The sequence below is a fragment of the Oxyura jamaicensis genome, chromosome 4 (assembly GCF_011077185.1).
Source record: "Oxyura jamaicensis isolate SHBP4307 breed ruddy duck chromosome 4, BPBGC_Ojam_1.0, whole genome shotgun sequence".
NCBI lineage: Eukaryota > Metazoa > Chordata > Aves > Anseriformes > Anatidae > Oxyura > Oxyura jamaicensis.
The window spans coordinates 32612837-32625709 of record NC_048896.1 but is presented as its reverse complement, the minus strand read 5'-3'; the positions used below and the strand labels follow the sequence as shown (position 1 = coordinate 32625709).

At 44.2% G+C, this 12873-nt stretch overlaps 2 protein-coding genes and 2 long non-coding RNA genes across 6 annotated transcripts in view; 2 read left to right on the top strand and 2 right to left on the bottom strand.

Moving 5' to 3' along the window:
- Positions 1-278, bottom strand: part of SAP30 (Sin3A associated protein 30) — a 6840-nt gene extending 6562 nt beyond the window's left edge. The window contains exon 1 of the mRNA XM_035324320.1: positions 4-278. Coding sequence (XP_035180211.1) covers positions 4-76 — 73 coding nt within the window. The 5' untranslated portion in view covers positions 77-278. The remainder of the gene's footprint in view (positions 1-3) is intronic.
- Positions 279-1148: 870 nt separating this feature from the next.
- Positions 1149-7390, top strand: LOC118165867. Its single transcript, XR_004750269.1, has 2 exons — positions 1149-1836; positions 6635-7390. It is a non-coding gene; the product is annotated as an uncharacterized LOC118165867 (long non-coding RNA).
- On the bottom strand, positions 6794-12528 carry LOC118165868. Of its 3 annotated transcripts, XR_004750272.1 has the most exons (3): positions 9233-10589; positions 8937-9003; positions 6794-6911 (listed from the first exon to the last, which is right to left on the bottom strand). It is a non-coding gene; the product is annotated as an uncharacterized LOC118165868 (long non-coding RNA). The 3 variants fall into 3 exon arrangements; XR_004750271.1 differs by lacking the exons at positions 8937-9003; positions 9233-10589 and adding an exon at positions 12423-12528; XR_004750270.1 differs by having other exon boundaries at positions 8937-10589.
- Positions 12529-12561: 33 nt separating this feature from the next.
- HMGB2 (high mobility group box 2) overlaps positions 12562-12873 on the top strand; it is a 2654-nt gene continuing 2342 nt past the window's right edge. The window contains exon 1 of the mRNA XM_035324227.1: positions 12562-12692. The gene's annotated coding sequence lies outside the window, so the exon portion shown is untranslated. The remainder of the gene's footprint in view (positions 12693-12873) is intronic.

The following is a 12873-nucleotide window of genomic DNA, read 5'->3' as shown; positions in this document are numbered from 1 at the left end:
TGCCCAGCGGGGCGGCGGCGGCGGCGGCGGGGTCGGCCCCCCGCGGGGTCACCTCCTCGGGGGCGAAGCCGTTCATGCCCGGCGCCAGCCCCGCGGCGGGGCGCTCCCGTTCCCCCGCTCCCGTTCCCGGCCGGTGCCGCCCGAGCGCCGAAGCCCCCCGCGGCTACCGGAGCGTCGGCGTCGCCCCGCGGGTCGCCCCACTTCCTCCTTCCCCCTCCGTCATGTGGGGACTCTTCAGCTGTTTCCTATGTAACAACAGCAACCTGCCCGCCGCCGCGCGCCGCCCTCCGCCGCGCGGGGCGCCACGGGAAACGCAGTCCCGCCGCCCGCGCCCCCGCCGCGCGGTTACGGGCGGGGAAACTACAACTCCCGGCGTGCCCCGCGGCGGGACGGGGGGCCGGCCATTTTGCCGAGGCGCCGAGCGCGCTGGCCGAGGCCCGCCCTCCCTCCCCCGGGGCGCTCCCCCCCTCTGCCCGCCGCCGGGAGGCCGGGCCCGCCGTGCTGGGGCGGCGGCGGCTCGGCCCCGCTGTTAAAAGGCCGCGCTCCCTTCCCCCGCTGCTGCGGGTCGCTCCTCCCTGGCCGCGCGGCCGTTGGGATTTGAAATGCGGGCGGCGGTTGCAGGCCGCGGGGGGCTGGAGGCGGGAAGGCGGGGGCTGAGGGATGGCGGCGCCCCCCGGCGCTTCTCCCGGCTCGGTTTCTCGCCCCCGGAGGCTCCCGTTGGGTCCCCGGGCAGCGCGGAGCGAGGAGGCCTTTGTTAGGGCTGCCTTGGGGCACGCGTGGTCCCGGCGCTGCCTCCCGCAGCACGGGTCTGCGAGGACAAAGGCAGCGCGGGGCAAGTTCCGAGCCTGGGCGTTCAGAAGGTCCCCCCGCTAATAAAGGCGGCTCGAACTACAAAAAGTCCAGTCGCGGTGGCTCTGGCAGCCAAAACCACCTCAGATTTCCGTAGCGCTTTCCCTGACGGTGAACTCAGACCTCGCCGTGCACAACGCTAGCTAAAACCCGGACCAAAGTATCCCCGCTCTGCAGCCTTCACGAGGCCGTTTAACGGTTCAGCTGGCGGCGGCGCGGTGACAGAAGCAGCAAACTTTGACCCGCTCCCATTCGCGGCGCGCGCAGCGAGCAGCGAGGCTCCGCTCCGCTCCCTTTGGAACCGCGGCGAATGTTCCCCGAGATGCCCGAAGCGGCACCCGGTACGCGGAGCGCGGTGATTGAACCGCGGAAACATTCGGCCGTATCAGTTACGGCGCGTTTTCGGCTCGCGGAAAGAAGCAGAAGAGTAGCGGGGAGGTCAGTGAATGGTTTGAGAAGACGCAGATCCGGTGTAAGCCAAAGTTCTGCGCGAGCCAGGGAACATGATTATACCGCAGTTTCAGTTTGTGCTGCAGATGGCTTTTTAATCTGATTACATAACCCGGTATTAGAGAGTAAGGGCAGGTCCCGCTGACGCTCCCAACAGTTGTAATTGAATGAAGGATACAGTAACTGAAGTTAGGCTGAGCTTAAAGTAACAGGCAACAGTTACACAAAAGGCATGTTTCAGTGATTACCGGGAGGAATTGGATAAGGGCTGGAAAAAATACCAAACCCTCTTTTGTTATCAACCAGGCTGAAGACTAAACGAAGCATCTGGGTTTAATTCCACATTCTGCCACTGTATAATCTCAGAGAACAGACGTTTAACTCACTTGTAAGGTTTCTCGTGATTTGACCATTTCAAACATCGTAATGATGTTAACATTAAAACAAAACAAAGAAAAGGAAAAAAAAACCACAACAGTGGGAGGATGTACCTAAAGAAGGACATAGGAAGCACATGCTGGGAAAACGGGGCCAAGGGTGAGTTCCAGGAATTTTTCAGAGGAAATCTGGGTCACGAATAGCAATTTCTAGAATCTGACACTGTGTCTTTTGAGATTCATTTAAGTTCTTCAGATGGTTTTGACCTTACAGCGAGCATAAAATACATCAATCTACATATGCTATGATTTGATAAAACAGAAGGATCACACACACATTTGTCTGATCCTGCTTGTATGGTTTGTGAGCGACTAAAAGCCTGATTGTTTCTCAGCCATGCTCACCAATATGTTAATTTATTAGCTGAATTTCAATAAGAATCGTATCATAGTTTCATGATTAGATCACGATAAGACTGTAGTGGGGTTGAGAAACACAGTTCTGCTTCTGCTGTAAGCTGCTCATTTTCACACCTGTGCCCTGTCCTTCTTTGCATCTGTAAAAGCATTTAGAAGGCTCCACAACGAACTAGATTGGGTTACAGCTAGACCAGCAAAAGAAAATCAGTTAAGTTTAACCCCGATCTGTTTTACTGCTCAGTTGCATGACCGTGTCCCAGCACATAGAAAGGTCCAATGGAGGAGCAGGACTGTGTGACTGATGCAGGAACAGGGAAGGATCTTCTCCTTCCGTATGAATGCCTGCTTAGAGGAATCACATCCCTTTTAATCTTGTATCATATGTGGGATCAAAAACTGCAAAAAGCTTGGGCATTGTGAAAAAAAAAAAGTTGTTGCAGAGGGATTCTGCTAGATTGTGTGTTGTCCAAAGTTATACTTTTTGAACATTAAGCTCTAGTAGTGCTTAGTAGAAGCATTCTCTCTATAGTATAGATAACTAGAGCACATATAGTGAGAGATTTTAAATAAATATCGAGACATGCAGTATTGCAACAGTATACAAATTAGAGTAAAACCTCAAAAATTAAAACAGAGAGTGGAAGTTCAAAAGCTGTAACTCTTGGTATGAGATTCAGCACTTATGGGCTGAATCACATGGAGGGCCATAGTAATCCCACCATCTCACAGGCTCTGAACTCAGCAGGACACGGGGACAGGTCCTGGCTCTGAGGAGGTTCAGGCGCAGGTGGGAGCTGAGCAGCTTATGCCTGTTTGAGATGCCACATGTCCCAGCTCCTGCCAGCTTCTGACTGCTGTGTTTTGTAATTCAAGAGGGAAGAATGATAATTGGCCACATCACCTTGGATATATTACAAGCACGCTGTAAACGTATTGTTAGTAATCTTGGAAAGGAAATGTGTTTTGTAACTGTATATACACCTTCTCATGAGCCCAGTGATAAGGCTCACTGGGCATGACTACTCCCTTCCCCATTAGGTACCATTCACCTCAAGTCTCAGTGTACTTTAGTAGACTTGTGTACTGCACCTCAAATTATCCTGGTAGCAAACAAACAGAGTAATAGGGAAAGTGGTTGGTATAAGTTTTTCACATCACATATACGTTTTGTTTTGGACTGTTAACTGCTTCAATTCAAAATAGATCCCCGTAAAGTGCTTTAAATATTCTGCAAATTCCACCATGTCCCCTGATGTTTTTGATGAAATTGGATTTACCTACAAACAATTTCTTTACTTCATGTTTTACACTAGTTATACTGTAACTTTGTTTGGATACTTAATTGTACAACAAAATCTGTATTAGCACACAGAGCTTATCATATGAGAATCAAGTGAGATGGTAAGAGAGAAAATCATACCTTTAGCCAAAAGAGCTAAATTGGTGCAAAACTGGTATTTCCAGGTCTTAGAGTAAGCCAGTGGAAGCTAATGTTCCTTTTTAGGTGTTCCACTTTGTAAAATGGAAATTAAGGGTGTATAACAGTTTATGTAACGTGCTTTTATTAGACTTAAAGTAGGAAATAGGTTCCAAAAATAAATGTTGTATTTTAAGAATAATCCAGGTGTTATGGGATTAAAACTGATAAGCCCCTGTACTGTAAAAGCTTTAAAGATTTGTAATACATGCCCCTTAACTGTTTGTACCAACTCACTTTTGCAATAGACATTAGTTGGGTATCAAAGGAACTTCCATTAAAAGGCTTTGTTTTCATATGCAAAAATATATAAACGCCAGCACAGAAAAAATAAGATGTTCTTTGTTGAATGTACGTGCCAGGAATTGTTTGCTGGGGGACTTAAATAATGAAGTATGTCACATACTTTTTGTTTGTAAAGCATATGGAAATGCAGCTTAAGGAAGATACTTCAGCTGCACAAAAGCAAACACAGAGCCTACCTTCAGCTTTGTGCTGAGGTATGTATTGGGTTTCAATAATCTTTCTTTTCAAAAGCCCCCATTCAGCCAAGTTAAAAGTGCACATTCATCTGTGTCAAAGTCACAGTGTCACTGATCAGTTATCCATCCAGGCTACTTTGATTAACATTTTGTTTCATATTATGACTGACTGTAATCACACAGAAATAAAAGCCCAACAAAAACAGCACTAGTGCTTTTCTGAAATGTAATGCAGCGATCAGGAATGTATAACAAAAATGTATCACCCCTAGAGATTTTGTTTAGTAATGCAACAAAAAATTCAGCTATGAATAATAGATCAACACTTGTGTATTGTAAGAGTTATTTTTAATCCCTTGAAAAGAAATTAAAAGCTGAGTCAGCTCTCTTGATACTACAAAAAAGAGCACTGTGTGCTCTGCTACCATCTTACATTCTGTGAAACAATTTCTCGGTTACATAAACTCAGATTTGACATGGTCTTCAATTGCATTTTGTTTTGATTAACTCACATTACACATTTTTTGCAGTTTTGTCATAGGGTTCTAGAAACTACAATGCTCCTTTACACCATCATGTCTTCTTCTGATATGGGCTCTTTTTACAGAAAGGAAAATGGGAAACTTCCATGGCCCTGTAGCCTGTTGCAGCATCCTCCTCTCTGCAGTACAGTTATAAGCATCTCTAGGTCTGACTTCACTCTTGCTGAAGCTAACAGCAGCCACAAAGTGCCCCTGGAGAGCAGGTGAACACTTCATCCACCTAAATCTACAATGCATGGTTTAGAAATTCTTTAGAGGATAATTATTTGGTCTCAAGTCATTAAAAACTAGAGTCTGGTGCTAGTAATAAATACTTTTATGAAAATAAAATGAGCAAAATTACATGTGGCTTTGGGGTTTAATTGTTTCCCTGACTTCCTGCAGAGCTCATTCTGTGTCAGAGATACAGACTGACACTCCAACAAACTGAAGTACAATGACTGTTTTGAACGAGACTTGTGTTTAGCTAGCATTGCTTGAAAACAAATCCTTTAATGGGAAATATTATGAGGAAAAGATCTGATGCAATGTTTTACAAAATTTTTCACAAAACATGACCAATGAGCAGAATTTATTATTGCAGTTGCAAAAGACGCAGGGCACCGCATTTCCCACATTTCTATAGTACTTACTGTCATCCATCATTCAATGTATAGCAGTTGATCAGAAGCATTACTTCTTCCTTAGAAATCACCAGATTGTGCTTTTCCTGCTTTGTCTTGAATGGTCTCCAAATCTCAGCTATCTTGGAAGATAATGTTAGAGTCTCAGCTTCTCAGCTTTCGTATCGATAAAGCTTCCAGCCTTTACAGTTGTAAAGATAAGTTTGAAATCAGGTCAAGGACATATTATAAAGCAAAGAACGCAAAGGAAAATAGACTCCCACCCTTTAGGTTCAACATTATCATGCTTAAACAGTTATTATGGCTTTTTATCTAAGTGTTTGGTTGTTAATGTTTATTAACATTATAAACACAAACGATGAGACCTGATTCTGCTATTACAGCTATCCACAGGCACTATAAGATCCTTACCTTTCTCCACAAGTGATTGGAGCAGAATTCTAGATGTTCTCATCATAATTTATGTCAAAATTAGGAAAATAATAATACAGCTTTTACCTCTGAAACAACTTTAACTTCTTTATTCCATGATTATCTATATTTCTAGTTATATCATGAAAGTCTATTCTAAAATTAATAACTTTACAAAGTACTTTTTTTTTTTTTTTACTGCTGGAAGAAGTGAATGGGGATTGTATGCTTTTAATATTTGTACACATTGCAATAATTAAAAAAATAAATTCTAATTATTAATATAAAACACAGCAATAAAAATTGCACAAAACAATCAAGCCAATGAACTGGAGCATGTCTGATCCAGCAGCAATAAGTCTTGCATCAAAATGGATTATCTCAAAGGTTTACACCGAAGTTGAGTTTACAGATTTTAAGGATTTTTTATTTAATTAAAAACAAAAAATAAAAAAGGCATGGTTCGAGCTGCAATTTAACTTCTCAATGGCTTTGAGTAAGCTGTTCTTTGACACAGAACGACTTCATTTAAAATTTCCTTGTTTATTTTTTTCAAATGCACAACTGCACTCTTCCCTCTTTCTTTTTTGTTTGTAGTAGGGGTTTAGTCCTGCCAGTAATTACAGAGGACTTCTAATTAACCTCACATATGATCATACTAAATAATGAGGATTAATCGCAGAACCAAGGATATATTACTGAACATCCTTAGCACTTTTTCCACAGGAGTTGGTCTGCTGAGTAGAAGCTTTAGGTTTTGACTGTTATTATAGGCAGATGCATTTTCTAGTAGCACAAAAGCTCTGAAATATCCTTTCTTGTCATTGTAAAACACTTAACATAATGGTACAGTGTAGGGTATACAAAGGGGTCTTCTAGCGAAACGGTAATTTTGTATCATCAGTTGATGGGAAATCACATAGGATCCATGACTAAAAATGAGACTAATCATTGAATCAACAATTTCAAATTTTCCTAGGTATTTTATTTCTTTTTTCAACAGATTACCTGTGTATCCTGTGATCATTTCCATGACCCATGACAGCACTATTTGCCAGCAATAACAGAGAGGAGAAAATGATTTTACCATGGCAACATCTACATTAGCAACAGCACAATAAGAATATATCTGGAGAATGAAACTCACATACACTTGGGAGGCTTTACTTCAGACTACTTTATTCCCCCAAGCCAGATGTCAATGACGTGTGTTCCTGCAACACATCTTTCACTGTGGTTTCATCCAAAAGTTATCTCCATTTGCTTGTGCTCATACTCCTCTGAAATAGAAGGAAAAACATGGTAAGTAAAATCCCATTGGGAGACTCCCATTAACAGAGTATTCTTGTCCTGAACTAATAAATTAATTCATGGAGACGGACTCACAGCTGCGCTCCCTGGGTCAAAAATGAAACCTAGTGTGACTTTCATACCAGCATGTACTTTGTGTGACCAAAACGTGAGACCCATTTAAGTTCCTCTACTACCTGGACACAACATCCATGCATATGAGCATTACAGTTCTTAGGAATCACGCTGGTTGCAGCCAAATCCACTTCACTTTTGGCCATGGGAAACAGAAGAATACAGATTCCCCCATTCTCTTGTGGCCTGTGGTACACCGCTTTGTCAACTTACCATTTTCTTTTTCTTTCGTAAAAGATTTAAGAACAGCAATTACATAGGAAATAGCTTTTGCTGTCAGGTTCACTTTGCTTTCAGGTTTTTAGTTCTCATGACTGCAGAAGAAAATAATCCCCCCAAATGGAAAAGGTATAAACAAAACATTCTGATCCATTCTGTAGGATTTTCAACATTTGTAAGTCATTGTCAGTTGCCACAAGCTTCATTTTGGCAGCAACAAGCACCAGTGGCTAGCCTCACACAAGTACTTAGACTATTCAAGAGCTGGAGTGTGATTACAGATTCTTCGAAACTGTTTCCTGGATGTCACACCTTCAGGACTAGGCACAATCCAACCCGTTGTCTTACTTGATGTAAGGAAAAATATCCTGGAACTATGTCCTCCACTTTATAAATAATGCAACATTTGTATAATAATTACATTTTACTTATTAAGAGTAAGTCTCATATACAATTCAGATAAAGTACCATTGCTTATGACGGCTGGAAGAGTTTTGGGGGTGGAGGCAGAGGGAACAATTTTTTTCTTTTTTTTTTACCCATTTAAGCCAATTCAGTAGTGTAAGTTACAACTAATCACATTTTAAAGTCCCTCTGCACTGCCTGTGAAACCATCTAATGGATGAACAAGGGCAAATCACTATTTTCTTCTCATATCTGTAACAAGGGATTAACAACACAGCGAAACATAAGAAGGTCTATTACGATCTACAGGAGAAAAGTGTCATATGAGTATTAATCTGTACATAAGAAAGTAAATGAAATTTAGAATAAAATTACGACTAAAAAAGTTCAGTTAAGTATAACAATTATTGTGATCAGGAACAGCTGGCGTTCCTAATATTATCTGCATTAGTACCAAGAGTGATTTGTTGTGTTTATTTCCTATCATATGACCACTTCAGTTTCACTCTCTGCTCTGCAGCTGTCCCTGGTAGTGTCTAATGTAGGCTGTCTTTGTTTTAAATATTTGGTACACAGCACAAAGTCAAAACAAGTTACTGAACTCAGACTAAAACAGCCTGGTGTAGCAAGGCCTCTGTTTGCCTACTAGCTGCTTAACTGGTTATGCAGGCTTTACAATAGCATGTACAATAAAACTAATGTTTAGACAGTAAATAATTTCATTTTTATAAAATATAGATTGTGTCTATGTTATACACCTGAAAAAAAGGGAAAAGTTCTAACATATTACTTTAAAAATAAGTCTTTAAGATATGGGCAGAAACTCCAGTTCTAAGAACTTCTGGGCAGCTGCACTGCTACGTATGTTTTTGTCAAAGTACAAAGAAAGTAACTGCTGATAAGTGGAACACTACAGCAAGCTGAGCTTTGTTTTGAAGTTAAGCAAGCAGTAGTTTAGGTAGTTCTAGATATTACTTTTAATCCTGCAGCTGTTACCATCTATTTGGTATAAGAGACCCTCATATCGAATAGGCCCAAAACCAGAGCTGTTGTCTGTACACTTTGTAACTCACATTAAAAAGGGTGTTTTAAAGCAGTGACCTTTATTAAAATGCTTTCCATGTCTTAGATTTTAATATATATTTCCTATACCAAAAAAATGCTGCTCTAAAGCTAAATTCACTTTTTCTTTCAATACCTTTCACTGCTATTAGTGAAGTTAGGTGACGTTAAAACTGAGAGTGGCTATAACTCACTTTCATTATTCATCCAGTAAACAGTGATTTCTCAAGTCCCTAAGAGGGGGACCATTTCAGTTGCAGACTGCAATTAATCAAGAACGATTACTTTTCAATTTCACTGCCATTAATGCTACATTATCGTATATTCAATACAGGCATTCAGGTAATAGCAGAGTCTCTGGGGAGTCACTTTATCCAACGGAACGAATTAAAACTAACTGATGTTGTCACCATACTTGGATCAGAATAAAAGTTTGGTCTGAGTTAAGGTCCTGCAACTGGAGTTTGCAGCTCCCCCATCTGAACCATACCTGTTCCAAATGCAACGGATCTGTTGACTGAGGTTTTAATTAAGATTCAAATGGGAGGTATTCGTTCCTTTATTCATTTGCTTTGTTCACATTAAGAACCATATTCAGAAAAGCTGAACACACTGGCCACAGAAGACAAGAGATGTATGTTGTAAAACATTAACACTAATTGCTTGTTTTTGGTGCCAATAACATACTTTTCTTTAAAACAATTTCTCAGCTCCGTAACCTGTTTCCAGTCACTACATTGCTTATCTTTCCTCACACACAGTTTACTGAAGATTAAGTGAAGTTAACAATAGCACCCAAAATTGCAATTGTGGAGCAGATTAGAAACACAAAATGGCTTGAAACCAGGGAGCTATAAAACTTAAGTCATTTCATGAGCTGAATTATTCAACTAGAAGTAAGCCTGAAGTCCTGGAGTTTATGCTTCTTCCCCACAACTGTCATCCACATGTGGTTAATAAATTAACCACACGGACTGACCAAAGTCAATACTGCATAGATCACTGCTTTAGAAAAGCAACAGTGACTGAATCTCTTGAGACAGAATTTGTGGTTTTGTCTGAAAAGGAACAGTGTGGTATAATGAAAAAAAGTGACAGCTTATTGTGGAGCTAGGCGTACAGAGAAATACTTTTTCCGAGTATGAGGATTCTGGTAGAAAGATGAAGTTTTGGAACTGACAAATTTTTAAAAATCAGCTTTCTTGCATGGGGCTTTCAGCATCAGCACTGCTGTAGAAAGCTTCCAGTATCATATTCAAGCATGAAAAATTCTCAATACTGCCTTCCTTGTTGGAGGACAGACAGATGTTAAAGACTACAACTGTTTGGTTTCTTATGCTGCCCTATGCTGCATGACACAGCATGATGTAACCCTCCAAGTTTATGTTTAGTTGTACAAAAGCTTTCTTTTTCAGAGAAGAGAATCTAGCAAAAGACTATTTTAAAAGAATGAAGAACCTAATTTTGAACAACTTCCTTAAAACACATGATTAGATCATTTGGAAGGCAGGCAGGTCTCCTTTTTTTCCCCCTTAACTGTAATTACGCTTTCTTACTCTACCTGCTTTTCCACAATCATTTTCTTAGGGTAGATAATAAAAAAAAGATGCAGTAGAGGAAGTCTCCCTGCAGTTATATCCCATAATTTCCAACGACCGTTCCAAAGTAATGTTTTTCCATGAACTTGCTACACTGATGTTAAAAGAAAGAATAATTTAAAAAAATATAATTTTTGTTTTGTTTAAGAACTGAGATAGAACACCCAATTTAGAAGGGTAAAATTCACAATATTCTCATCTGGTTTCAACCATTAAAAATCATTTCTAGTGCCTGTAACCATCACGATTACTTTTTACTTACAAGCTCCCAGAGATCGTGACACACTATTTTAGAAGCACCGCTATTGAGAGAACTGTTTCCTGAAAGCTGGTAGAGCACTTTGTTTTTCTTTCACCTGCATTAGCGAGGAAACAAAAGTAAAACTGATTTTGATGGAGTTAATCTACATTTTTCTGTGGCTGTAAAATATGCAGGAGGTAGTACGACTTTGTTCTTGTTTGAATGGTGTGATACAGAAAAGTCTAGTGGACAGAAAATGTTTTTAAAATCAGACATGCTAATGGCTGTATTATGATTCATTCTGCACACATTAGCATTCTAAGATTCTACCACGTTACAAAACTACTTTAATAACCAGAAAACACACTGCAAGAAACTGTCACATACAGGTGGTTCACCACAAAGTAAATGAGTAACCATCTGGCAGCTTAATTCACTAAAAAAAAATAGCACTTTCCAAGTAACAAAGTAAAAACACTTCTAAAGCTACATCAAGAATTAAAAGCACTCCTTGCAAAGAGACTGGGCCTCCACAGAGCTCAGTACTACAGAACTGAGAACATTAATTCACTACTGAGAGGTAGTGGACTGGTTTACAGGAATAAAGATCTGACGCTGGAGCACAGAATATCCCGTGTAAATGTTTATCTTAGAAGATAAGCGTAAGCTTTGTTTGTGGGTAAAACGCTATCAAAAGGAATAGCCACAGAAGTTAGTTGATACAAGAGTTTTGATAACTGGCTTCTGACAGGCTTTGACATCTGCAAAGGAAATACATACCTCTGCACAGCTCTGCCAATTCACCTCCAACCTCCCTTTCTTTAAAGAAGGTTTTGAGCAATTTCTTCCAGTTTACAGTCTGCCCGTCAGGGCTGCAGTTTAAGCAAGCACATAAAGCTTCACATGGAAAAGGGGTGAAGGAGGTGTCTGTTACCATATTAGCAAGCTGCTCTGTGCGAATATGCCTTTGTCAGGAGGAAGAAAAAAGATCTCGGAGGGCCGGGCCCGACAAACGCCTTTCATTCAACGGGACCTGAGCAGACCTAGAACGGAAGGGACTTTGGAGATCAGGTCGGATCCACTGACCGATCCCATGCCTGCGACGAGTCACTGCCCTCGGAGAGCTTAGGGCTTCTCGCCGCTCTCCTTTCGAGGCTATTAGCGCTGCCCCTGAACTAGGTTAACGCGATTACAGCTCCACCGGGGCCCTAACACCCTCGGCGAGCAGAGGCACAAGCTGTGCCGTGGCTGCGCTCGAAGACGCAGGGCCGTTGGAAACAGCGTGGGTTGGGTGTGTCTAAAGGGACGTTACGGGGGGAACTGGGGGAGGACAGAGGAAAATCACCGGCAGGAAAACCCCCATAGCGCACGCAGTCCTGCACCAAACCGCCGTACAGGCGCCGAGGCCTCACCCCCCCGGGCGCCCCCCTTGGCAGCACGGACCGGGCGACGCCTTCTCTCGGCGGCCTGCGCGCTCCCGGCCGAACAGCGGGGCCGAGGGCCGCAGCCCGGCTCCCCACAGCCGGGCCAGGCCTAGCGGGGCAGGGCGGGGAGACAGCAGCCCGGCCCCGTCCCGACCCGCGCGGCGCCGCGCCCCGTCCCGCAGTGCGCCCCGCCACCGCCGCCTTTGTATTTTTAAACCACGCTGCCGCATCCCGCTCCGCCCAATCAGGAGGCGCGCAGCGCCCGGCGGCCAATGGCGGGCGCCCCCGCGGTTTTTTAAACCTTCCCTCTCGCCCAATCGCCGCCCGGCGCGCCTAGCCCCGCCCCCCCGCCGCTCTCCTCACCCCAACCGGTTCCAGCGAGTATGCGGGCTACCGACCCCCTCGCGCGCCACCTACCCCGGCGGCCGCTCGGCCGCTGACGTCGACGGCGCAGCGAGCCAATGGGGAGCGCGGCCGGCCCGAGTGGGCGGGGCCGCAGGCAGTTTGAACCGGCGCGGCGGCCAATGGGCGGCGGCGGGGGGCGGGCCCCGAGGGGCGGCGGGTCAAGTTGCTGTGGCGGGTAGGGCTGCGGAAAACAAGAGGCTCTAAGTGCGCCGCCGGGCAGGCAGTCCGCAGCCAGCCGCGCAGCCAGCAGCGCCCCGCAGCCGCCCCGCCCCGCCCAGCCAGGCAAGGCCCGAGCGGCCCCCGCCCGCGGAGCCTTCGTGAGGGCTGCGGGGAAGGAGGGAGGGAGGCGGGGAGGAAAGGAGGAACGGGGGAAGGAGGGAGCGGGCTCCTGCGGGCGGGCGGCTGCCGGGCCGGCGGCTGGGGCCGGCCCCGCGGGGAGGGCGGCGGGAGGCCGCGGGGGGGG